This window comes from Nycticebus coucang, chromosome 6 (genome assembly GCF_027406575.1).
Source record: "Nycticebus coucang isolate mNycCou1 chromosome 6, mNycCou1.pri, whole genome shotgun sequence".
Lineage (NCBI taxonomy): Eukaryota > Metazoa > Chordata > Mammalia > Primates > Lorisidae > Nycticebus > Nycticebus coucang.
In genome coordinates, this window is record NC_069785.1 from 43296833 (window position 1) to 43322464 (window position 25632).

Sequence of the window (25632 nt, forward strand, 5' to 3'; positions counted from 1 at the left end):
CGAGGGTGGTGGGTTCAAACCCGGCCCCAGCCAAACTGCAACAAAAAAATAGTCAGGCGTTGTGGCAGGCGCCTGTAGTCCCAGCTACTCAGGAGGCTGAGGCAGGAGAATCGCCTAAGCCCAGGAGTTGGAGGTTGTTGTGAGCTGTGTGACGCCACAGCACTCTACCGAGGGTGATAAAGTGAAACTCTATCTCTACAAAAAAAAAAAAAAGAGATTCTCTTGCCTCAGCCTCCTGAGTTAGCTGGGACTACAGGTGCCCACCACAATGCCCGGCTATTTTTCTGTTGCAGTTGTCATTATTGCTTAGCTGGGCCGGGCTGTGTTCAAACCCGACAGTCTCAGAGTATGTGGCTGACTCCATAACCACTGTGCCGTGGGTGCTAAGCTGAAAAGACGTTTTTCAAGTAAGAAAGTGTTGCGGGGCTGGGTGCAGTGGCTCACGCCTATAATCCCAGCACTCTGGTAGGCTGAAGCCGGTGGATTGCCTGAGCTCACAGGTTCGAGACCAGCCTGAGCCAGAGTGAAACCATGTCTCTAAAAATAGCCGAGCATTGTGGTGGGTTCATGTAGTCCCAGCTACTCAGAGGCTGAGACAAGCAGATTACTTTAGCAAGAGTTTAAAGTTACTGTGAGCTGTGATGCCATTGCCCTCTACCAAAGGCAACAAAAGTGAGACACTGTCTCTCAAAAAAAAAAAAAAGAAAAAGGTGTTAACAGACTTCCTGGGACTGGGTATTGTCAAATGGGGATGAACAAAGAAGCTATGTCGGGCGGTGCCTATGGCTCAATCGGTAGGGCGCCGGCCCCATATACCGAGGGTGGCGGGTTCAAACCCGGCCCCGGCCAAACTGCAACCAAAAAATAGCTGGGCGTTGTGGCGGGCGCCTGTAGTCCCAGCTGCTCGGGAGGCTGAGGCAAGAGAATCGCTTAAGCCCAGGAGTTGGAGGTTGCTGTGAGCTGTGTGAGGCCACGGCACTCTACCAAGGGCCATAAAGTGAGACTCTGTCTCTACAAAAAAAAAAACAAAGAAGCTATGTGGTTTTTGTCATGTGGTTACTAATGTTACTTTTTGATTTATGAAACTTCATTTAATAAATATTTACTAATATAGTTTATATCCCAGGTAATGTGTTAGATGTTGGGGTTACAAAAATGGAGAAGCATTCTGATATTAAGAAGCTCAAAAGTTTACAATTTCAATATGCAATATAATGTTCTTATAGCCACATGGAATTTTGAAATGCTTTTTCAACATGTATAAAATTGCCTTTATGTCTATACCTGTGTATCCATAACCATGAAGGTTAAGAGCTAGTCAACTGTACATAAGCACAGTTCTAATGTATTCATTAACTCATTCTCAATGTACCTCTTTGCTATTTTTATACCTATTTTACATAGAAGGAAATAAAAATAGAGTTAATTGTTAAAGTTTATGGCTAATAAGTACCTAAGCAACAGTTTGAATCCAAAGTTATGTTGTAGAACAGGGATCCTCAAACTATGGCCCACGGGCCACGTGAGGCGGTGTGATTGTATTTGTTCCTGTTTTGTTTGTTTACTTCAAAATAAGATATGTGCAGTGTGCATAGGAATTTGTTCATAGTTTGTTTTTAACTATAGTCCAGCCCTCTAACCGTCTGAGGGACAGTGAACTGGCCCCCCGTTTAAAAAGTTTGAGGACGGGCGGCGCCTGTGGCTCAGTCTGTGGGGCGCCGGCCCCATATACCGAGGGTGGCGGGTTCAAACCCGGCCCCGGCTGAACTGCAACCAAAAAATAGCCGGGCGTTGTGGCAGGCGCCTGTGGTCCCAGCTACTCGGGAGGCTGAGGCAAGAGAATCGCTTAAGCCCAGGAGTTGGAGGTTGCTGTGAGCCGTGTGACGCCACGGCACTCTACCGAGGGCCATATAGTGAGACTCTGTCTCTACAAAAAAAATAAATAAATAAAATAAAAAGTTTGAGGACCTGTTCTAGAACCTGCTCTCTTAACAGCATGACATATAGTGCTTCGCAAAAAATGAAAAGGGAAGAAATGTACTTTAACTCTTTATTATGTCACACATCTATATGTGAATTTTTACTAAAATAAGCATGCAATTTGAAAAGAAAAGGTCCATTTAAAGCCAGCCAGATGGATTTGATGTCAGGTTCAAGCATTTAATTTTCTATTCTCTCTTTTTTTTTTAGACAGTCTCATTCTGTTGCCCTAGGTAGAGTACCATCACGTCATAGCTTACAGCAATTTCAAATTCTTGGGCTCAACTGATCCTATTGCCTCAGCCTCCTGAGTAGCTGGGACTACAGGCACCCATCACAAGGCCTGGCTACCTTTTTTCTACTTTTAGTAGAGATAGGGTCTCGCTCTTGGTCTTGCTCAGGCTGGTCTCAAACTCCTGAGCTCATGCAGCCCACCAGTCTCACCCTCCCAGAATGCTAGAATTACAGGTGTGAACCCCTGCACCCAGCCTATTCTACATCTTAACCAAAATGGCAAACCTAGAACAGTTTTGTTGTTTGTTTTATTTTTTTTGAGATAGAGTGCCATGGCATCACAGCTCATAGTAGCCTCAAACACTTGGGCTTAAGCGATTCTCTTGCCTCAGCCTCCCAAGTAGCTGGGACTACAGGCGCCTGCCACAACGCCCGGCTATTTTTTTTTTTTGTAGTTACCGTTGTTTAGCTGGCCTGGGCTGGGTTCGAACCCACCAGCCCCGGTTTATGTGGCCAGTGCCCTAACCACTGAGCTACGGGCACCGAGCCTAGAACATGTTTTTAATTTAAATAAAGTAAGGAAATATGTTGAGGTAGACATACCCATAGGAGACTATTCGATATGGTATTGTTAGGTCAGATTCTTTAAAAATTTTCCTGGTGCCAAAGTGCTTCATTAAGAAAAATTAGAGAAAACAATATTTCTGTGAATGTTTTATATTTTTTCATTCCTTTCATTATTGCCTTCTTAAGTTCAGTTTACAATAGAAAAGAGATAAATTATACATTATCCAGTCAATTTACTATTACCTACAGAGTATTATGTATCTCCATTTTACATAAAAAGAAACATTTTTTCACTATTCATAACAATTGCTCCATAGAGGATTATGAGTAGTCAACATCAAACCATTCATCTCTATTTTCAGACAAACCAAGCAACTTTAGATAAGATTCCTAAATTTGTAGTAAAGATGTGTTCAGAGATAAGTATTATGAAATTGATAAAAAGCTAAATTAAGTTCTTAAGGCAAATAGCTATGAAACCTGGACAGAAGATTCTTTTGTTTCTAATCTAAAAACAGCTTCACAAAGCAATTGGAAAAAAATAAGTCTAGCAGTAAACATAATTAACTATATACACCCCCGTGAAATAGCACCTGTTATTGAAGACAGCAATGAATCCTGAAGCTGATACTTGAGCCTTGGTTCTGGATCAGTTTTCTGGCTTAGACTGATTAAGAGTCACTTCCTCCAGAATCTTCATTAGCGAATTTAAGCGCGTATGCGTTAACATTATCTTCTCTTTCAGCTAGGAAGAGAGATAATAGATAACAGAGCATCTTAAGCTTAACTTCCATTATGGTAGTTGTAAATCAACTTCAAATTTAAGCTAGTTTATGTCTAGTGATGGGAAGCTGGTTCTATTTCTGAAAGAAATTCATATAAGAAGATCTTACCTAGCACACAGTAAGATCTTCAAGGTTTCAGTGCTGGGCATTACTGCTTCTGTGATACAATGGGGTTGGAGGGCACTGTGGAGCTGGAAGGATCAATTAGTCTTCCCCTCCTTTTAAAAGTGGCAAAAATTTATTTATTATTTTTTTGAGATAGGTGCAAGCTGTCACCCTGGGTAGAGTGCTGTAGCATCACAGCTCACAGTAACTTCAAATTCTTGGGTTTAAGCAATTCTCTTGCCACAGCTTCCCAAGTAGCTGGGACTACACATGCCCATCACAGCTCCTGGCTATTTTTCTTGTTGCAGTTGTCATTGTTTTAGCTGGCCTAGGCCAAACTTGCCAGCCTTGGTGTATGTGGCCGGCGTCCTACCTACTGAGCTACGGGTGCTGCCAGAATTTAGCTTTTCTTTGACGCTTTTGTCAATAGTAACAAAAAATGCCTTTTTGACTTTAATAGTCTGCAAAAGGTCTTCAAAAATAGCTGTAGTTATTGGGTTTGGAACAAATATTTGTAATTAGATAATTTTCAAGAGTTTTGTCACCTTACAATACCTGTATTTAGAACCATATTTGGTGGTGTTACTCAGCAGAACGGGCAGTGGCTTCTTGTCATCTCAGCTTGCCCCTCAGCATGGAATTTTCACCTATAATCAAGCTGAGGCAGGTATGACTAGTTCCCAATATTTGTGGCCTACTGTGCTTGCAGAAGAACCAATACACAACATATGGCCACTCTTGCCAGTACAGAGCTTTGGAAACACAGAATAGGGGAATGAGATGCTGGTGATCACTCCTCCAGGAGAGATACCACATCCCTTGACTGGGAGCTAAGGGGAAAAGGATTCCTGTGTTCTTGGCTGCATCTGCGTACTTGGAGCCTCCCTTCCATGTGTAGAGAGAGGGTAGACGCCCTCAGGAGGGAGAGAGCAGGTTGTGGCTCCAATGCCATAAGCTCTCTTCTGAAAAAGATTTAATACACATTCATAGGAATGGTAAAACATAACTATAGTCTAGAAAGGAGGGAAGATGAGGGAGGGTATTGGGGGAGGCTTGCCTAATGTGCATAATACAATGATACATTTCAAAACTATTAAGAATAGCATATAAATGTCTTACCACAACAAATAAGTGAGGAGATGGTTCTGTTAATGAGTTAGATGTAAGCATTCCGCATTGTGTATCAATCAGCACATTGTACCCCATAAATGCATTAATGTACACAGTTATGATTTAATAAAGAAAAAAACAAAAAAAAGTATAATTGTCTTACCACAACATATAAGCAAGATGATGGATGTGTTAACATTAGTTTGATGTAAGCATTTCACATTATATATGGAATTAGTATAGTGAACCTCATAAATGCATCAATGTACACAGTTACGATTTAATAAAAAAAAGGATTTAATAGATTTTTTTGAATATTTCTGCATTTGATGTATACCTTGAGGAAAATTTCCACCAACTAAAGATGGTTGTTTTCTTTTAAATTTTCCTTAAAATTTTAAAGAAAATGACAGCATCCACAGAGCTCCTCATGATGCTATCCCAGTCATTTCCCATGTGAATTCTTTTTAAGCACAATATTTACTGACCTCCTCATGAATTTATTTGCATAGAGTAAAGAATGCTAAACTGTGGAATACAGGCCAGCCTACTACACATTTTAGTAAATTTTTGTTGTAACACAGCCATGCCCATTTATTTATCATGTATGGCTGCTTTTGCACCGTAAGGGCAAAGAAGGGTAGCTGAGACTACATGGTCACACAGATTAAAATATTTGTATCTGGCCGTTTAAGGAAAAGTTTGCCAACCCCTGGCTTAGAATGTTGTCTCCTGGGTGGCACGTGTGGTTCAATGAGTAGGGCACTGGCCCCATATACCGAGGGTGGCAGGTTCGAACCCAGCTCCGGCCAAAACTGCAACAACAAAAAAAATAGCTGGGCATTGTGGCAGGCGCCTTGTAGTCCCAGCTACTTGGGAGGCTGAGGCAAGAGAATCTCCTAAGCCCAAGAGCTGGAGGTTGCTGTGAGCTGTGACAGCAATAAGAAAAAAAAAAAAAAAAAAAGAAAGAATGTTGTTTCCTGACCTTAGCTAGCTTTGCAAAAAACAAAAAACAAAAAAAATCACCATTCTGTCCTTAATGTTACTCCTAGTATTAAACCTTGAAAAATAACATGATTGTAAGAGAGGCCTAACAAATGCAATCAGTGTAACCTGGTTCCTGTACCCTCAATGAATCCCCAACAATAAAAAAAAAAAAAAACCCTTGAAAAATAAATGCCATTGGGGCTCAGTGCCCATACCACAGTGGTTACAGTGACAGCCACATACACCCAGGCTAGCAGGTTTGAACCCAGACTGGGCCAGCTAAACAATGACAACTACGACAACCAAAAAAAAATAGCTGGGTGCTGTGGGGGGCAAGAATACAAGAATGTGGTAGATGAGCAGCTTTCCTCTTCTTGATATAGACCTTAAAATATGGCTTTAGTATTTTGCTTTGTCGATAAAGGTCATACCAAAGAATAAAGGATTAGCATGAAGGTCACAACGAAAGTGTTAAGATGGACTGTGTTATGGTCAGTTATTGTCACTTTCATTTTTTTGGCCGGGGCCGGGTTTGAACCTGCCACTGCTGGTATATGGGGCTGGCGTCCTACTCCGTGAGCCACAGGTGCTGCCCCCAATTATTGTCACTTTCAAGAAATAGAGTTAGGGTGGCGCCTGTGGCTCAAAGGGGTAGGGCGCTGGCCCCATATGCTGGAGGTGGCGGGTTCAAACCCAACCCTGGCCAAAAAAAAAAAAAAAAGAAAAGAAAAAGAAATAGAGTTGACAGTGGCTTCCTTTCTGATTCTCCCATGCAAGTTTCAACTCGCTCTGCTTATCAGTGATGCTGGAAGGGCGTCCTTTGTTTCCATCCTTGTAGCACTCAGTGTCATCTATGGAGCTGAGAAGAGAGCCCTTTCCTCCAAATGATTTTCTAAGATTTTTTTTTTTTTGAGACAGAGTCTCAAGTTGCCGCCCTGGGTAGAGTGCCATGGCATCACAGCTCACAGCAACCTCCAACTCCTAGGCTCAAGCGATTCTCCTGCCTCCGCCTCCCAAGTAGCTAGAACTACAAGGCACCCGCCACAACGCCCAGCTATTTTTTGTTGCAGTCGTCATTGTTGTTTGGTGGGTATGGGCTAGATTCGAACCCGCCAGCTCAGGTGTACATGGCTGACGCCTTAGCTGCTTGAGCCACAAGTGCCAAGTCTTTTTTTTTTTTTTTTTTGAGACAGATTCTCACTCTGTTGCCCAGGCTGAAATGCTGTTGTGTCAGCCTAGCCCACAGCAACATCAGACTCCTGGGTTTAAGGAATCCTCCTGCCTCAGTCTCCAGAGTAGCTGAGATTAGAGGCACCTGCCACAACACCCAGCCTGGCTGAATTTTTTTTTTTTTTTTTGAGATAGTCTCACTATGTCACCCACAGTAGAATGCCGTGACGTCACAGCTCACAGCCACCTTCAACTCCTGAGCTTAACTGATTCTCTTGCCTCAGCCTCCCAAGTAGCTAGGACTACAGGCGCCCACCACACCTGGCTATTTTGTTGTTGTTGTTCAGTTGTTATTTGTTTACCTGGCCCGGGCCAGGTTTGAACCCGCCACCCTTGGTGCATGTGGCTGTCGCCATAACCACTGTGCTACTGGTGCCAAGCCTTTTTCTTTTTTTCTTTTGAGACAGTCTCAAGCTGTTGCCCTGGGTAGAGTGCCATGGCATAAGAGCTCACAGCCACCTCCAACTCTTGGGTTCAAGTGATTCTCTTGCCTCAGTTTTTGTATTTTTAGGAGAGACAGGAGTCTCACTTTCACTCAGGCTGGTCTCAAACTCCTGAGCTCAAGCAATCCACCTGCTTCAGCCTTCCAGAGTGAGCCACCGCCACCAGCCCCTTTTCTTTTTTTTTTTTATGAGACAGAGTCTCAAGCTGTCACCCTGGGTAGAGGGCCGTGGTGTCACAACTCACAGCAACCTCAAAGTCTTAGGCTTAAGCAATTCTCTTGCCTCAGCCTCCCAAGTAGCCGGGACTATAGGTGCCTGCCACAAAGCCCGGCTACTTTTTTTGTTGTTGTTACAGTTGTCATTGCTATTTAGCAGGCCCAGGCTGGATTTAAACCCACCACCTCCGGTGTATGTGGCCAGCGCCCTGCCAACTGAGCTACAGGTGCCCCCCACCCTTCTGTTTTTAATAGAGATGGGTTCTCGCTCTTGATGATCTTGAACTTCTGAGTTCAAGTGATCCTCCTACCTCAGTGCCCCAAAATGCTGGGAATATAGGCATGAGCCACTGTACCTGGCCTGATGATCTATGAGTTTTTTTTCTCTTTTTTTAAATATTTCAGATTAATATGAGGGTACAAACCATTTGGTCACAATGTCTGCATTTGTTGGGTAAGGTCCCTGCTGTAATTGTGCCCCTCACCTAGGAGCTGTGCCATACACTCTTACATTGTGGCCATTAGAACCTCCCCATTTTCTACAATTTTAAAAGTGGGTTAAAGGGGTACTCCAAACCTTGAATGTTTGCAATGGGCTTTAGGGGACCTTTTTCCTATCTGCACAACAATTTTTCAGTAGTTTCAAGAACTCAAGGGAGACAAAATTTCACTGAGAGATGAGGAGAGGAGTGGGTGGGAAGCAACTGCAATGACAGAAAAAACATCACTTCTGCAGAAAAAATGGTTCTCAAAACCAGTCACGGGCAGCGCTTGTGGCTCAAAAGAGTAGGGCGCCGGCCCATATGCCTGAGGTGGTGGGTTCAAACACAGCCCTGGCCAAAAACTGCAAAAAAATAAAATAAAATAATAATAATAATATACTAAAATGCAAAAAAAAAAAAGAAACAGTCAAGTGACACTAGTAGACAATGAAGCAATACTATAGATTAAATCACTGGAGGTATCCAAAATGCCGCATGATCCCTCACAGTCAGGAAAATTTCATCCTGATGGGCATCTCACATTTGACAGATGAGCAAAGGTGCATCAGTGCTGAATGGTATGAAGAAATACTGGTCAGATTCGATGCAGGCAAGCCTAGACACATTTCTCGCATCGTTATTGGTGATGAAACCTGGATTTACCAGTTTAATACAGAGAATAATCATCAATCGTGTAGATTTTTATTCCCCTAATAAAAATCCACCAACAAAAGTAAAGTGACCATGAAATATTGGAAAGAAAATGGTGGCATTCAAAAGTGGTCATGTTGCAACTGTTCCTCTGGAGGAACAAAGACCTGTTATTGCTTAATGGTAGGTAGCAGTTTCGGGGAAGTTACAAAAACAGTGGCCAAGGACAGGATGGGGGGGACCATCTGGCCCCATGATAATACATCTGCCCACACAGCCAACATCACCATTCAATTCCTGGAGTCCACAGAGGTTAAACTTAGGACTCATCTCCCCTCCAGTCATGACCTGGCCTCACATGATTATTTCCTGTTCCCTGTAGTCAAAAATCTCATGCACAGCAGAAAGTTCTCCAAAAATGAAGAAGCTTTTCGCACCTATGAAAACGCGCTTACAGCACTTGAAAAACTTAAGTGGAAAGAGTGTTTTCAAAAATAGTTTATAAAAGGGCTGGGCACAGTAGCTCAAGCCTGTAATCCTAGAACTCTGGGAGGCCAAGGTGGGTGGACTGCCTGAGCTCATGAATTCGAGACCAGCCTAAGCCAGAGCAAGACCTCATCTCTAAAAATAGCCAGGTGTTGTAGGGGGTACCTGTAGTCCAAACTACTTGGGAGACTGAGGCAAAAGACTCACTTGAGCCCAAAAGTTTGAGGTTGCTGTGAGCTGTGACACCATAGCACTCTACTCAGGACAACAAAGTAAGTTTGAGACTATGTCTCTAAAAAAAAAAAGTTTATAAGAAAGCAAAAGTACATAGACTGTAGTGGGGATTATTTTGAGAAAATACAGTAATCAAACTGAGCTTGTTTCTTAACTTTTATATATCTCAAAACTTTCGTAGCATCCCTTTTATCACCCCATTTCATCATCTCCTAGTTCACTAGCATAAATTATCAAGATAGTCTCCATTGGTCTCTCTCTCACCTTTTTCTCCTTTATGAGAGAGCTCTACTTCCAACTATCTTTGAGAGTGTTCTAAACTTTCTCTTTGAAAAAAGAAACTAGGGAAGCGCCTGTGGCTCAGTGGGTAGGGTGCCAGCCCCATACGCTGAGAGTCGTGGGTTTGAACCCGGCCCCGGGCCAAATAGCAACAAACAATAGCCGAGCATTATGGCGGGCACCTATAGTCCCAGCTACTCGGGAGGCTGAGGCAAAAGAATTGCCCAAGCCCAGGAGTTGGAGGTTGCTGTGAGCTGTGACGCTACAGCACTCTATGAGGGCAACAAAATGAGACTCTGTCTCAAAAGAGAAAAAAAAAAAAAAGAAAAGGGCGGTGCCTGTGGCTCAAAGGAGTAGGGCACCGGCCCCATATACCTGAGGTGGCGGGTTCAAACCTGACCCCAGCCAAAAACTGCAAAAAAAAAAAAAAAAAAAAAGAGTAGTTTGTATTAAAGGAACTACAGAACCATCATGAAATTTTACCTCTGCAATCTTTTCTGGTAGAGTTACATTGTGAATATCCATCTCAGATGCATTTACTACGGCTTTTGTTTTTAAGAGATAGCTGGAGAGAAAATATACAGAGAAAATATTAGTGTCATATCAGAGGTAAGATTTTCAATGAACCTAACTTGCCCTCTAAAGAAACAGTCTGTCAAGCAAAGCCTGCCCTCTTAACTGATTTCCATTTCAAAACTTATGATGTACAGTAAGCCCTCTGTATCTGTAGGTTCAGCATCCATGGAATCAATAAACCATTGACTGAAAATATATTTTTTTAATGGATTGTTGCTTCTGTACAAAACATGTACAGACATTTTTTCTTTTTTTTTTTTTTTTGTAGAGACAGAGTCTCACTGTACCGCCCTCGGGTAGAGTGCCGTGGCGTCACATGGCTCACAGCAACCTCCAACTCTTGGGCTTACACGATTCTCTTGCCTCAGCCTCCCGAGCAGCTGGGACTACAGGCGCCCGCCACAACGCCCAGCCATTTTTTTTGTTGTTGCAGTTTGGCCGGGGCTGGGTTTGAACCCGCCACCCTCGGCATATGGGGCCAGCGCCCTACTCACTGAGCCACAGGCGCCGCCATTTTTTCTTTTTTTAAACTTTTTTTTTTTTTTGTAGAGACAGAGTCTTACTTTATCGCCCTTGGTAGAGTGCCATGGTGTCACACAGCTCACAGCAACCTCCAACTCCTGGGCTTAGGCGATTCTCTTGCCTCAGCCTCCCAAGTAGCTGGGACTACAGGCGCCCGCCACAACGCCCAGCTATTTTTTTTGTTGTTGCAGTTTGGCCAGGGCTGGGTTTGAACCCGCCACCCTCAGCATATGGGGCCGGCGCCCTACCCGCTGAGCCACAGGTGCCACCCCAGACATTTTTTTCTTGTCATTATTCCCTAAATAATTTGCATAGTATGTGGTAGTATAATCTAGAGATGATTTTAAAGTATATGCTAAGATGTATGAAGGCTGAGCAAGAAGGAGACCCATCTCTACTAAAAACAGAAATATTGGGCGGTGCCTGTGGCTCAGTGAGCAGGGCGCTGGCCCCATATACCGAGGGTGGCGGGTTCAAGCCCAGCCCCGGCCAAACTGCAACAACAACAACAAAAAAAATAGCTGGGCGTTGTGGCGGGCGCCTGTAGTCCCAGCTACTAGGGAGGCTGAGGCAGGAGAATCGCCTAAGCCCAGGAGTTGGAGGTTGCTGTGAGCTGTGTGATACCACGGCACTCTACCGGAGGGCAATAAAGTAAGACTCTGTCCCTACAAAAGAAAAAAACAAAACAAAACAGAAATATTAGCCAGGTGTTCTGGCAAGTGCTTATAGTCCCACATACTCAGAAGGTTGCTGCAGGAGGATCACTTGAGCCCAGGAGTTTGATGTTGCAGTATGCTACGATGACACCACTGTACTCTACCTGAAGTGACAGGTCTCAAAAAAAAAAAAAAAAAGAAAGAAAGAAAAAAGCCTCTACCAGGGTCTTAATAACTGAGGTTCCTTTTAGGACACTATTAAAATTTGCCTTAAATATTTCTTTTCCTTTTTTTTTTTTTAAAGAGAAAGAGTCTCATTTTGTCACCCTCGGTAGAGTACCGTGGCATCACAGCTACAGCAACCTCCAGCTCTTGAGCTTAGGCGATTCTCTTGCCTCAGCCTCCCAAGTAGCTGGGACTACAGGCGCCTGCCACAACACCCAGCTATTTTTTTTGTTGTTTTTGTTGCAGTTTGGCCCTGCCACCCTCAGTATATGGGGCCAATGCCCTACTGACTGAGCACCAGCGCTGCCTTTAAATTAATTTCTTTGAGGAAGGGGAAACTACACTTCTACTCAATGAAGAGAAACATTTTTTTACAGTAGCCTTTTCCATTTTATAGCTATTATGCCATGAATTCACAGAAATAGGTTCCAGCACCTTTATATGCCTTGTCACTAGTTCTAGCTTCCCATATGTGCTATATGATAAGCCTATTATGCCATGAATTCATAGGGAATGGTTCCAGCAGCTCAGACTCCTTTCCATTGGTTCTCACAAAGTGTGCTTCTCTGGGTGGAACAGGCTGACACTTTAGCTCAATGCTGGTACCTTTCTTTGGCCTCCTTTTTCTGATCATTTTCCTTCATATGTTTAAGGCTATCTTGAGTTTCAGGAAGCTATCTTGGCTCTTAGGGTACTTAATATGCTCAGTAAGAGTGTTAATTCTCTTGACAAGAATCTTGACTTTGTTTGTTTATAACAATGCCAGCAGCATGATGGGTAACATTGTAGACTCTTCCAGTTTGGTCATGGTAACATTTGTGTGACATGCCTTCTTGGAGTTTTTTTTGTTTGTTTGTTTATTTGTATCAGAGTCTCACTTTGTTGCCCTCGATAGACTGCTGTGAGGTCATAGCTCACAGCAACCTCAAACTCTTGGGCTCAAGTGATGTTCTTGCCTCAGCCTTCCAAGTAGCTGGGACTACAGCCGCCTGCCACAAGGCCTAGCTATTTTTAGAGATGGGGTATTGCTCTTGCTCAGGCTGGTTTCAAACTGAGCTCAAATGATCCACTCACCTCGGCCTCCCAGAGTGCTAGGATTACAGGTGTGAGCCACCATGCCAGGCCTTGGCATACCTTTTTGAATAGTACCCATTTTTTGATGTCTACAATATCACATTTCCTGTAGGAAACACATTTGTATGTATGTGGCTAAAGGAAGAACTCCATCTTTTCTAAGAGGCCTAGAGAAAAGAATGGGGCCTTTCTTCTTTCCCTTTGTGTGTGTCATTTTGGTGAATTACTGGAAGATGACATCTTTAAGAATAATCATAGGGTGGCAACTGTAGCTCAGTTGGTAAGGCGCTGGCCCCATATACCGAGGGTGGCAGATTCAAACCCGACCCCGGCTGAACTGCAACCAAAAAAAAAAGAATAATCATAATGAGTCTAAGCTTCACATTCTACTAGTAGATCCTGTAGCATAGCCTGAGAGAAAGTAATCACATTGTGACAAATAGTGGTAGTTGCCTACCCAGTGGCCAATCGGCACAGCTGTCCTGCTAATGGAATCCAGACTGTAGAGCAGCAGTGTTTCCAGTCTTAGCAGATGAATCATAATTGTTCTAACCCAACTGGGACCATCCTGTTGTCACATATTTACTTTCTCAACTTAAGGTGATCATGTGACATAATTTGATGACTAAAATAAGGAAATTTATGCAGATAAAAGGAGATCTTTTCTTGTGTTCCTATGCTCCCCATATCTTTTTCCCTCTTATTGAGGATTCTCCCTTAGATAGATGTAATGATTATAATTAGCAGCAGCAACAGGAAAAGGCCAAGAGATGCTAACCCAGAGTCCTGTCATGGTGGAGCCCTTACAAAACTTTCAGAGCAGCCAACTGCCCCCACCTCTTATTAAAGTCACCATCAGGGCTTGGCTTCCGTAGTCTAGTGGTTATGGCACCAGCCACATACACCGAGGCTGGAGGGTTCAAACCCAGCCCACCCAGCCCGGTGGGCTAAATGACAACTACAATAGAAAAAATAGGCAGGCTTTGTGGTAGGCACCTGTAGTCTCAGCTACTTGGGAGGCTGGGGCAAGAGAATTGTTTAAGCCTAAAAGTTTGAGGTTGCTGTGAGCTGTGATGCCAAAGCACTCTACTGAGGATGACATAGTGAGACTCTCAAAAAAATAAATAAGTAGGCAGCACCTAATAGCTCAGTGGGTAGGGCATTGGCCACATACAGCAAGGCTGGCAAGGTCGAATCCACCCCCAGCCAGCTAAAACAACAACGCCAACTGCAACAAAAAAAAACAGCTGGGAGTCGTGGCGGGTACCTGGAGTCACAGCTACTTGGGAAGCTGAGGCAAGAGAATCACTTAAGCCCAAGAATTTGAGGTTGCTGTGAGCTGTGATGCCACAGCACTCTCCCCAGTTCGACAGCTTGGGACTCTGTCTAAATAAATAAATAAAACAAAGCCACCATTAGTCAGATTTTCTGCAACCAAGTTCAATCTCACTGATACATAGATGTATTATCTTTCCAGACTCATGCTACCGACATTTTCCTAGTTTCTACTTAACTAAAAAGTTATGCGCTGGGCGGCACCTGTGGCTCAAGGAGTAGGGTGCCGGTCCCATATGCCGGAGGTGGCGGATTCAAACCCAGCCCCGGCCAAAAACCAAAAAAAAAAAAAAAAAAAGTATGTGCTGAGTTTTGATCCAACCCATTTTAAAGATTAAGAAATTACTCAAAACCCAATAATACTTTTCAAATTTGTTAAAAACTTTTATTATTAAATTTACTTCCCTGGCAAAAACTCTGATTAACTCTTCTAGGACATATATGCATAGTTGTTTCTAAAAAACATTTGAGATTACTACCCACTTAGGAATACCTTTTGCCTCTTTAAACTTTTTTTTTTTTTTTTTTTTTTGAGACAGAGTCTCAAGCTGTCACCCTGAGTAGAGTGCCGTGGCATTATAGCTCATAGCAACCTTAAACTCTTGGGCTTAAGCGATTCTCTCACCTCAGCCTCCCAAGTAGCTGGGACTACAGGCGCCCACCACAATGCCCGGCCATTTCTTTGTTGCAGTTGTCATTGTTGTTTTAGCAGGCCCAGGCTGGGTTTGAACTCACCAGTCCTGGTATATGTGGCCACGGCCCTACTCACAGGTGCCACCCGCAAAATGCTAGGATTATAGGTATAAGCTGCCACCATACCCAGACCTTTTTTTTTAAACAGACAGGATCTCTCTCTGTCACCCAGGTTGGAATGCAATGTGATCATCATAACTCACTGTAACCTCAAACTTCTGGCTCCAGCAATCCTCCCACCTCAGCCTCCCAACTAGCTAGGATGATATCATGTGCTACAACACCTAGCTAATTTTTTTAATTTTTCATAAAGATGAGGTCTCACTATGTTGCCCAGGCTTGTCTCAAACTCCTGGCCTCAAGCAATCTCTTGCTTTGGCCTTTCCAACCACTAGGAAAACATGGGTGAGCCACTATTCATGGCCCTAGGCATCCATTCTTGATCCCATACCTGGGAGTGGTCGCACACATGATAAAAACATGGCCACAGCTCCCAAGTATGGGATGGAGAGAAAGGCTGGACATAAACGTACAGAACTAGATGTCTAGGTAACATTATTTTGCAAAAGTTTACCTGCTACAATTTTCTTTGCAGTTTTTGGCCAGGGTTGGGTTTGAACCTGCCACCTCTGGCATATGGGGCTGGCGCCCTCCTCCTTGAGCCACGGGTGCTGCCCCTACAATTTTCCTTAATAAAAGAATACCCTCTAAATTATTCTGTTATAATTATTAAAACATAGGATTATAAGGAGTCTAAAATGATCATAAAGTTATGAGATTATATTTTCATCCCACTTGCTATCTTTTTTTATAATAGAAAACCTGGCTTTAGCATCTTCTCCCCCACCCCCTTCTTTGCAAGAATCATTTTTGTAATAATACTTTGTCTTTTCTGGAGGGTCTTTTAATATTAATTTGCTGAACAATAGTTAAGCCTACTCACCACACCATTTTCTCACTGCAAAGGCAGAAGTGACCTCTCAAGGTAGCCAGGGCAGCATGGGTGGAATATAGATGGAAACCAATGGGAATGCCACAGGGACCACAGAATAAAAGGTTGTAAGTGCTAGGGATGGGGAAAAAAACAGAACATGGGTAAGAAAGAAAATCAGAGAATGAAAAATAACTGGTCTCTTGAAGCATTCCTGTCACCTAAGACATAAGTGAAAATTATGCTGTAGGAGGAATAAGACTGGAAGAATGTTACATTTAACAAAGGTTAACTCAGATTTTAATTAAATCACATCCTAGATTATATAATAGATACCCTACTGGATTCTGGCCACAAAAACATTCATGGATGACAACTGTCACTTCAATAGAGAAAGGTAATTTACCCCTGAAAAACAGAAAAAGATCTAGTTTATCTAACATTTAAACATCTAAAATTACAAATCACCATGTAAATTGGCTACCATTACATCGATTAACAGTTCATGAAAAAATAACTAAGGTGATAGGTGCTATTAAAACACTTATTAATAGAATTAAAATCAGGATTTTGCTTTTGCACATAAAAAATAATTTTAGGCTCAGCGCCTGTAGCTCAAGCGGCTAAGGCACCAGCCACATACACCAGAGCTGGAGGGTTCGAATCCAGCCCTGACCTGCCAAACAACAATGACAACTACAACCAAAAAATAGCTGGGCGTTGTGGCGGTAGTCCCAGCTACTTGGGAGGCTGAGGCAAGAGAATTGCTTAAGCCCAGGAGTTGGGGTTGCTGTGAGCTGTGATGTCATGGCACTCTACCCAGGGTGACAGCTTGAGGCTCTGTCTCAAAAAAATAATAATAATAATAATTTTAAGAAAAAATTGGCTCAGCGTCCTTAGCTCAGTGAGTAGGGCAGCGGCCACATGCATCGAGGCTGATGGGTTCAAACCCAGCCGGGCCTGCTAAACAACAATGATAACTGCATCCAAAAAATAGCAGGGCGCTGTGACAGACCTATAGTCCCAGGTACTCGGGAGGCTGAGGCAAGAGAATCGCTTCACCCCAAGAGTTTGAGGCTGCTGTGAGCTGGGCTGCCATGGCACTCTACTGACCCAGGGTGACATACTGAGACTCTGTCTCACCAAAAAAAAGAAGAGGCTCAGTGCCATAGCATAGTGGTTACGGCACTAGGCACATACACCAAGGGTGGTGGGTTGGAGTCCAGCCCAGGACAGCTAACCAACAAAGACAACTGTAACCAAAAAATACCCAGGCCCAGTCGCCAAGTGGTTACAAGTGGTTAGGTGTCGGTCACGCAAAAAAATACCTGGGCATTGTGGTGGGTGCCTATAGTCCCAGCTACTTGGGAGGCTGAGGCAGGAAAATCTCTCTTCTTTTTTTGAGACAGAGCCTCAAGCTATCGCCCTGCATATCACAGCTCACAGCAACCTCAAACTCTTGGCTTAAGTGATTCTCTTGCCTCAGCCTCCCAAATAGCTGTGACTACAGGCGCCCACCATACTGCCCGGCTATTTTTTGGTTGTAGCTGTCATCGTTGTTTGGCAGACCCAGGCTGGATTCGAACCCATCCGTGTATGTGGCTGGCACCTCAGCCGCTTGAGCTACAGACACCAACAGGCAAGAGAATCTCTTAAGTCAAAGAGTTTGATGTTGCTGTGATCTGTGATGCCACGGCACCCTATGCACGGCGACATAGTGAGACTGTCTCAAAAAAGAAAAAAAAAAAAAGAAAGAAAAAATTAACTGGCTCTGTGCCCGTAGCTGAGTGGTTAGGGCGCCACAGGTTCAAAACTGGCTCCGGCTTGCTAAGCAACAATTGCAACAACAAAATAGCCAAGGTGTTGTGGATGGAGACTGTAGTCCCAGCTACTTGGGAGGCTGAGGCAAGAGAATTGCTTAAGCCCAGGAGTTTGAGATTGCTACCAGCTGTAACGCCATGGCACTCTACCAAGGGCAACAAAGTGAGACTCTGTCTCAACAAAAAAAAAACAAAAAAAGAAAAGAAAAAAAAATTAACTATTTCATCATGCACGTACTGAAAACAATCTTAACATACTTTAGTAAAGTAAAACCCCCTTTATTTTTTTGAGACATAGTCTCTCTTTGTTGCCCTTGTTAGAGTGCTGTCATAGCTCACAGCAACCTCAAACTCTTGGGCACAAATGATTCTCTACCCTCAACCTCCCAAGTAGTTGGGACTACCAGCACCCACCACAACCCCCTGCTATTTTTTTGTTGTAGATGTCATTGCTGTTTAGCAGGCCCAGGCTGGTTTTGAACCTTCCAGTCCTGGTGTATGTGGCTGGTGCCCTAGCTACTGAGTACAGGCACAGAGCCTGACTCTTCCTTTAACAAAAAATTTCTCTGTAGCATGTGATGGTGTCTAATAGCATTTAACCCACAGTAGAGTTTCTTTTGAAATCAGAATCAACCCTTTCCACTGCCACTGCTTTATCAACTAGTATAATAATAACCTAAATCAGTGTTTCTCAACCTTGCTAATGCCATGAGCCTTTAATACAGGCTGAGAACCGGTGATCTAAATCCTTTGTTGCAACAATCCTTTGTTGTAGTTGCAACAATGTTCACAGCATGTGCAGCCAGAGTAGATTCCATCTCAAGAAACTACTTGAGCCAGACACAGGGGGTCACGCCTGTACTCCTACCACTCCACACAGGGGGTCACGCCTGTAACTCCTACCACTCCAGGAGGCCAAGGAGGGTAGATTGCCTGAGCTCATAGGTTCAAGACCAGACTGAGCCAGAGCAAGACCCTGTCTCTAAAATAGCCAGGCATTGTGCGGGGAGCCTATAGTCCTAGCTTCTTGGGAGGCTAAGGCAAGAGAATCACCTGAGCCCAAGAGTTTGAGGTTGCTGTGAACTCTGATGCCACGGCACTCTATCAAGGACAACAAAGTAAAACTCTGTCTCAAAAAAAGAAAAAAAAGAAAAAAGAGGGCAATGCCTGTGGCTCAGTGAGTAGGGCACTGGCCCCATATACTGAGGGGAGCAGGTTTGAACCCAGCCCCAGCCAAACTGCAACAAAAAAAAATACCCGGGTGTTGTGGCAGGCACCTGTAGTCCCAGCTACTTGGGAGGCTGAGGCAAGAGAATCACCTAAGCCCAAGACCTGGAGGTTGCTGTGAGCTGTGATGCCAAGGTTCTCTACTGAGAGCGACAAAGTAAAACTCTGTCTCTAAACAAATAAAAAAATAAAAATAAAAATAAACAAATAAATAAAAAACAAACAAACAAAAAAAGAAACTGCTTGCTTTGCTCAGCCATAAGATGCAACTCTTCATCCATTCAATTATGACATTGTGGCAATTCAGTCACATCTTCAATCTATACTTCTAATTCTACTTCTCTTGTTATTTCTACCACATCTGCAGTTATTTCTTCTTCTTAAGTCTTGAAAACCCTTCAAAGTCATTTTTTCCAAACTCTTGTTCAGGTTGATATTTTGACCTCCTTCTGTGAATCATGAATGTTCTTAATGGCATCTAGGAATAATAAATCTGTTCCACAAGTTTCCAGTTTATTTTGCCTAGATCAAAGAATCACTATCTATGGCAGTTATAGACATACAAATATATTTCCTAAATGATTAGACTTGAAAGTTAACATTATTCCTTGATCTATGGGCTGAAGAATGGCTGTTGAGGCAGAAGGCATGAAAACATTAATTTCCTTATACATCTTGGGTGGCCAAGTATATTTTCTTTTTTTTTGTAGAGACAGAGTATCACTGTACCACCCTCGGGTAGAGTGCCGTGGCGTCACACGGCTCACAGCAACCTCTTAACTCCTGGGCTTACGCGATTCTCTTGCCTCAGCCTCCCAAGCAGCTGGGACTACAGGCGCCCGCCACAACACCCGGCTATTGTTTGGTTGCAGTTTGGCCGGGGCTGGGTTTGAACCCACCACCCTCGGCATATGGGGCTGGCGCCCTACTCACTGAGCCACAGGCGCCGCCCGGCCAAGTATATTTTCAATGAGCAGTAATTTTTCTTTCATATCTCATGGATTCTATGCAGATATTCTGAATTTTTTCTTCTGACAGTAGTTCTCAACAGCAGGCTTAAAATATTCAGCAAACTGGCCAGGCGAGGTGGCTGTAATCCTAGCACTCCAGGAGGCTGAGGCAAATGAATTGCTTGAGCTCAGGAATTCAAGACAAGTGTGAGCAAGAGTCACACCCTGTCTCTAGTAAAAATAGAAAAATTTCAAAAAAACAGGCCAGGTGCAGTGGTGCACACCTGTAATCCTACCACTCTGGTAGGCCAAGGTAGGTGGATTACTTGAGCTCAGGAGTTCAGAACAAGCCTGAGCAAGAGACCCCATCTCTAAAAAATAGCCAAGCACTATGGCGGGCCCCTATAGGTCCCAGCTACTTCGAAGGGCTGAGGCAAGAGAAGGGCTGAGGCAAGTTTGAGGTTATTGTGAGCTACGATGCCACAGCACTCTCCCAAGGGTGAAAACTGACATGCTGTCTCAAAAAAAAAAAAAAAGAAAGAAAGAAAAAATAGACAAATAAAAATTAAAAAATTACCTGGACATCATGGCAGGCGCCTACAGTCCCAGCTATTTCAGAAACTAAGGCAGGAGAATTGCTGGAACCCAAGAGTCTGAGGTTGCTGTGAGTTATGATGCCACAGCACTCCAGCCTGGGGCAATAGAGACTGTCTCCAAAAAAAAAAAAGGGGGGGGGGGCGGCACCTGCGGCTCACTGAGTAGGGCACTGGCCCCATATACCAAGGGTGGCAGGTTCAAACCCTGCCCCGGCTAAACTGCAACATCAACAAAAATAGCTGGGTCTTGTGGCGGACGTCTATAGTCCCAGCTACTTGGGAGGCTGAGGCAAGAGAATTGCCTAAGCCCAGGAGTTAGAGGTTGCTGTGAGCTGTGATGCCACAGCACTCTACCAAGGGTGATAAAGTGAGACTCTGTCTCTTAAAAAAAAAAAGTTTCAGTAAACCATGCTTTAAATAGACATGCTTATGTGCTGTCATCCAGGCTTTGTTATTCAATTTATAAAGCACAGACAGATTTAGCACAATTCTTAAGAGCCGTGGAATATTTGGTAAATAAGCACTGACTTCAATTTAAAGTAACCAGGGGCATTAGTCCCTCACAACACATTCAGCTGTCCTTTGAGGACAGTCATTGACTTCTTTCTAGCTATGAAAGTCCTAGATCAGTGGTTCTTAACCTTCCTAATGCCGTGGGCCTTTAATGCACTTACTGTGGGTTGGACCCACAGGTTGAGAACCACTGTCCTAGATGGTATCCTCTACCAATGCAGTTATTTCATCTCCATTGAAAAATCTGTTGTTTAGGTCCAATCGACCTAATCCCACCAGCAGCAGTTAAGTACAAGTAGCAGTGAGACTGCAAACCGGAAAGGCCTTACCTGTGAACTGTTTCGGTGTTTTTGGACTTGGCACTCAGTTGAACTGCCTTTGGGCAGAGCTTGATCAAGATTGCGGAGAACTTTGGACATTGTCTAGGGGCCCAGACTGAGCCGCTGAGTGGGACAGAGCTAATAGTGTTCGGCTGTGGGCCACAGGGAGCCATTGTGAGAGAACTGCCTCAGCAAGCTCCACCCTCAGGGTAGCAGAGCAAGGATCGGGCAGGAGCTGCTTCCACAACCAGAACTCCCTGGCTGGGGCAGCCCCAGAGGAACTACACAGGGCCACTCCCTACAAAGATCCAGCAACAATAGAGTGATCCTGCTGGGGTCTAATCTTGGAGAAACACCTCCCCAACTCTGAGGACAGCCAGAGGCAATGATGAAAAACAATCATGAGAGGAAATCAACAGAAAAACTCTGGCAATATGAATAGTACGAGTAGATCAACTCCCCCAAGGATCAATGGGGCAGACACAGCACAAGATCCCATGCACAAACAAATAGCTGAGATGTCAGAAATCAAATTCAGAATCTGGATAGCAAATAAGATTGAATTAAAATTCCAAGCAGTAACCCAAAAGATATCTCAAGAATTCAACAAATTCAAAGACCAAATGACGAAAGATTTTGACACATTGAGACAAGAAGTTGCAACCCTCAAAGATCTGAGAAACACAGTAGAATCCCTCAGTAACAGAATGGAGCAAGCAGAAGAAAAGATTTCTGTAATTGAAGAAAAAGCTTTCGAACGCTCCAAAACTCTCAAAGAGGAAGAGAAATGGAGGGCAAAAACAGATCACTCTCTCAGAGAGCTCTGGGATAATTCAAAGAAAACCAATATTCGTCTTATGGGGATCCCTGAAAGGGATGAAGTGGCTTCACAAGGCACAGAGTCTCTTCTCCATGAGATTATGAAGGAGAACTTTCCAGACATGCCAAGAGATTCTGAAATTCAGATAGCAGACAGTTTCAGAACTCCAGCATTACTCAACCCAAATAAGATATCGCCAGACCCATCATAATCAACTTCACTAAAGTTAATATGAAGGAGAAAATTCTGAAAGCAGCCAGATGAAAGAAAACCATCATCTACAAGGGCAAAAATATTAGAATAACTGCAGAGCTCTCTGCTGAAACCTTTCAAGCTAGAACAGGATGGTCATCAAATTTTAATCTCCTAAAACAAAATAACTTTCAACCCAGGATCCTGTACCCAGCTAAACTGAGTTACATTTATGACAGAGAAATTAAATACTTCAATGACATTCACATGTTGAAGAAATTTGCAATATCTAAACCAGCTATCCAGGATATTCTCAGACCTATCCTCCATAAAGACCAGCTTAATCCTACACCAGAAAAGTAAACCCATCCAGAAAATTTTGATCAAATTCCAACTTCCACAGTTGCAAAAGGATTAAAAATGTCCACCAGACTCTCAGAAGGATTATCAATATTCTCAATTAATGTGAATAGTTTAAATTGTCCTCTAGGGCAGCGCTTGTGGCTCAGTGAGTAGGGCGCTGGCTCCATATACCGAGGTTGGTGGGTTCAAACCCAGCCCCGGCCAAACTGCAACCAAAAAATAGCTGGGTGTTGTGGCGGGCACCTGTAGTCCCAGCTGCTCGGGAGGCTGAGGCAAGAGAATCGCGTAAGCCCAAGAGCTAGAGGTTGCTGTGAGTCCTGTGACGTCATGGCACTCTACTGAGGGCAGTACAGTGAGACTCTGTCTCTACAAAAAATAAAAAAAATAAAAAATAAAAAATAAATTGTCCTCTAAAGAGGCACAGGTTGGCTGACTGGATACAAAAACTCAAGCCAGATATCTGCTGCATACAAGAATCGCATCTTACATTAAAAGACAAATATAGACTCAAGGTGAAGGGATGGTCATCTATACTCCAGGCAAATGGAAAGCAGAAAAAAGCAGGCGTTGCAATCCTATTCGCAGACACAATAGGCTTTAAACCAACCGAAATAAGGAAGGATAAGGATGGACACTTTATATTTGTTAAAGGTAATACTCAATATAATGAGATTTCAATTATTAATATTTATGAACCCAACCAATATTTATGCACCAAACCAGAACTCAATTTATAAGAGAAACTCTAACAGACATGAGCAACTTGATTTCCTCCAGTTCCATAGTAGTTGGAGAGTTTAACACCCCTTTAGCAGTGCTGGACAGATCCTCCAAAAAGAAGCTAAGCAAAGAAATTTTAGATTTAAACTTAACCATTCAGGTGGCGCCTGTGGCTCAGTGAGTAGGGCGCCGGCCGCATATACTGAGAGTGGCAGGTTCAAACCCAGCCCCGGCTGAACTGCAACCAAAAAATAGCTGGGCCAACGTTGTGGCGGGTGCCTGTAATCCCAGCTGCTGGGGAGGCTAGAGGCAGGAGAATCACGGAAGCCCAAGAGCTAGAGGTTGATGTGAGTCCTGTGACATTATGGCACTCTACTGAAGGCGGTAAAGTGAGACTCTGTCTCTACAAAAAAAAAAAAAAACTGAATGATTCAACATCTGGACTTAACAGACATCTACAGAACATTTCATCCGAACAAAACTTAATACACATTCTTCTCATCAGCCCATGGAACATACTCCAAAATCGACCACATCCTAGGCCACAAATCTAACCTCAGCAAACTTTTTTTTTTTTTTTTGTAGAGACAGAGTCTCACTATACTGCCCTCGGGTAGAGTGCCGTGGCATCACATGGCTCACAGCAACCTCCAACTCTTGGGCTTAGGCGATTCTCTTGCCTCAGCCTCCAGAGCAGCTGGGACTATAGGCGCCCGCCACAACGCCTGGCTATTTTTTTGTTGCAGTTTGGCAGGGGCTGGGTTTGAACCTGCCACCCTCGGCATATGGGGCCGGCGCCCTACTCACTGAGCCACAGGTGCCTCCCAGCAAACTTTTAAAAATAGAAATTATTCCTTGCATCTTCTCAGACCATCATGGAATAAAAGTTGAACTTAATAACAACAGGAACCTGCATACCCATACAAAAACATGGAAGCTAAACAACCTTATGCTGAAGGATAGATGGGTTATAGACAAGATTAAGAAGGAAATCACCAAATTTTTGGAACTAAACAACAATCAAGACACGAATTACCAGAACCTCTGGGATACTGCAAAAGCAGCCACAAGAGGGAAATTTATACCATTGCAAGCCTTCCTCAAGAAAACGGAAAGAGAGGAAGTTAATAACTTAATGGAACATCTCAAGCAAATGGAGAAGGAATAACACCCCAACCCCAAACCCAGCAGAAGAAAAGAAATAACCAAAATCAGAGTAGAATTAAATGAAATTGAAAACAAAAGAATTATACAACAGATCAATAAATCCAAAAGTTGGTTTTCTGAAAAGGTCAATAAAATAGATAAATCTTTGGCCAACCTAACCAGGAAAAAAAGAGTAAAATCTCTAATTTCATCAATTAGAAATGGTAATGATAAAATAACAGACTCCTCAGAAATTCAAAAAATCCTTAACGAATACTACAAGAAACTCTACTCTCAGAAATATGAAAATCTGAAAGAAATCGACCAATACCTGGAAGTATACCACCTAACAAGACTTAGCCAGAATGAAGTGGAAATCTTGAACAGGCCTATATCAAGTTCTGAAATAGCATCAACTATACAAAATCTCCCTAAAAAGAAAATCCTAGGACCAGATGGCTTTACGTCAGAATTCTACCAAACCTTTAAAGAACTAGTACCTATTATTACTAAACCCCTTCCAAAACATAGAAAAAGAAGGAATATTACCCAACACATTCTACAAAGCAAACGTCACCTTGATCCCCAAACCAGGGAAAGACCCAACAAGAAAAGAAAATTATAGACCAATATCACTAATGAATACTGATGCTAAAATACTCAATAAGATCCTAACAAACAGAATCCAACAACACATCAAAAAAAGTATACACCATGACCAAGTGGGATTTATCCCAGGGTCTCAAGGATGGTTCAATATACGTAAATCTATAAATGTAATTCAGCACATAAACAAACTAAAAAATAAGGACCATATGATTCTTTCAGTTGATGCAGAAAAAGGATATTTTGATAATATCCAGCATCCCTTCATGATCAGAACACTTAAGAAAATTGATATAGAAGGGACATTTCTTAAACTAATAGAGGCCATCTACAGCAAACCCACAGCCAATATCATAGTGAATGGAGTTAAATTGAAATCATTTCCACTCAGATCAGGAACCAGGCAAAGTTGCCCATTGTCTCCATTGCTCTTTAACATTGTAATGGAAATTTTAGCCATTGCAATTAGGGAAGAAAAGGCGATCAAGGGTATCCATATAGGGTCAGAAGAGCTCAAACTTTCAGTCTTCACAGATGATATGATCATATATCTGGAAAA

The 25632-nt window shown here is 43.1% G+C and overlaps 1 protein-coding gene across 1 annotated transcript in view; it reads right to left on the reverse strand.

Annotated features, from left to right (window-relative positions):
• Window positions 1–1946: 1946 nt before the first annotated feature.
• Window positions 1947–25632, reverse strand: part of OIP5 (Opa interacting protein 5) — a 29342-nt gene continuing 5656 nt past the window's right edge. Inside the window, exons 3-5 of the mRNA XM_053595895.1 lie at window positions 15813–15935; window positions 10272–10353; window positions 1947–3526 (exon numbers count right to left, since the gene is read on the reverse strand). Of these exons, the coding sequence (XP_053451870.1) occupies window positions 3431–3526; window positions 10272–10353; window positions 15813–15935 (301 nt within the window). The 3' untranslated portion in view covers window positions 1947–3430. The remainder of the gene's footprint in view (window positions 3527–10271; window positions 10354–15812; window positions 15936–25632) is intronic.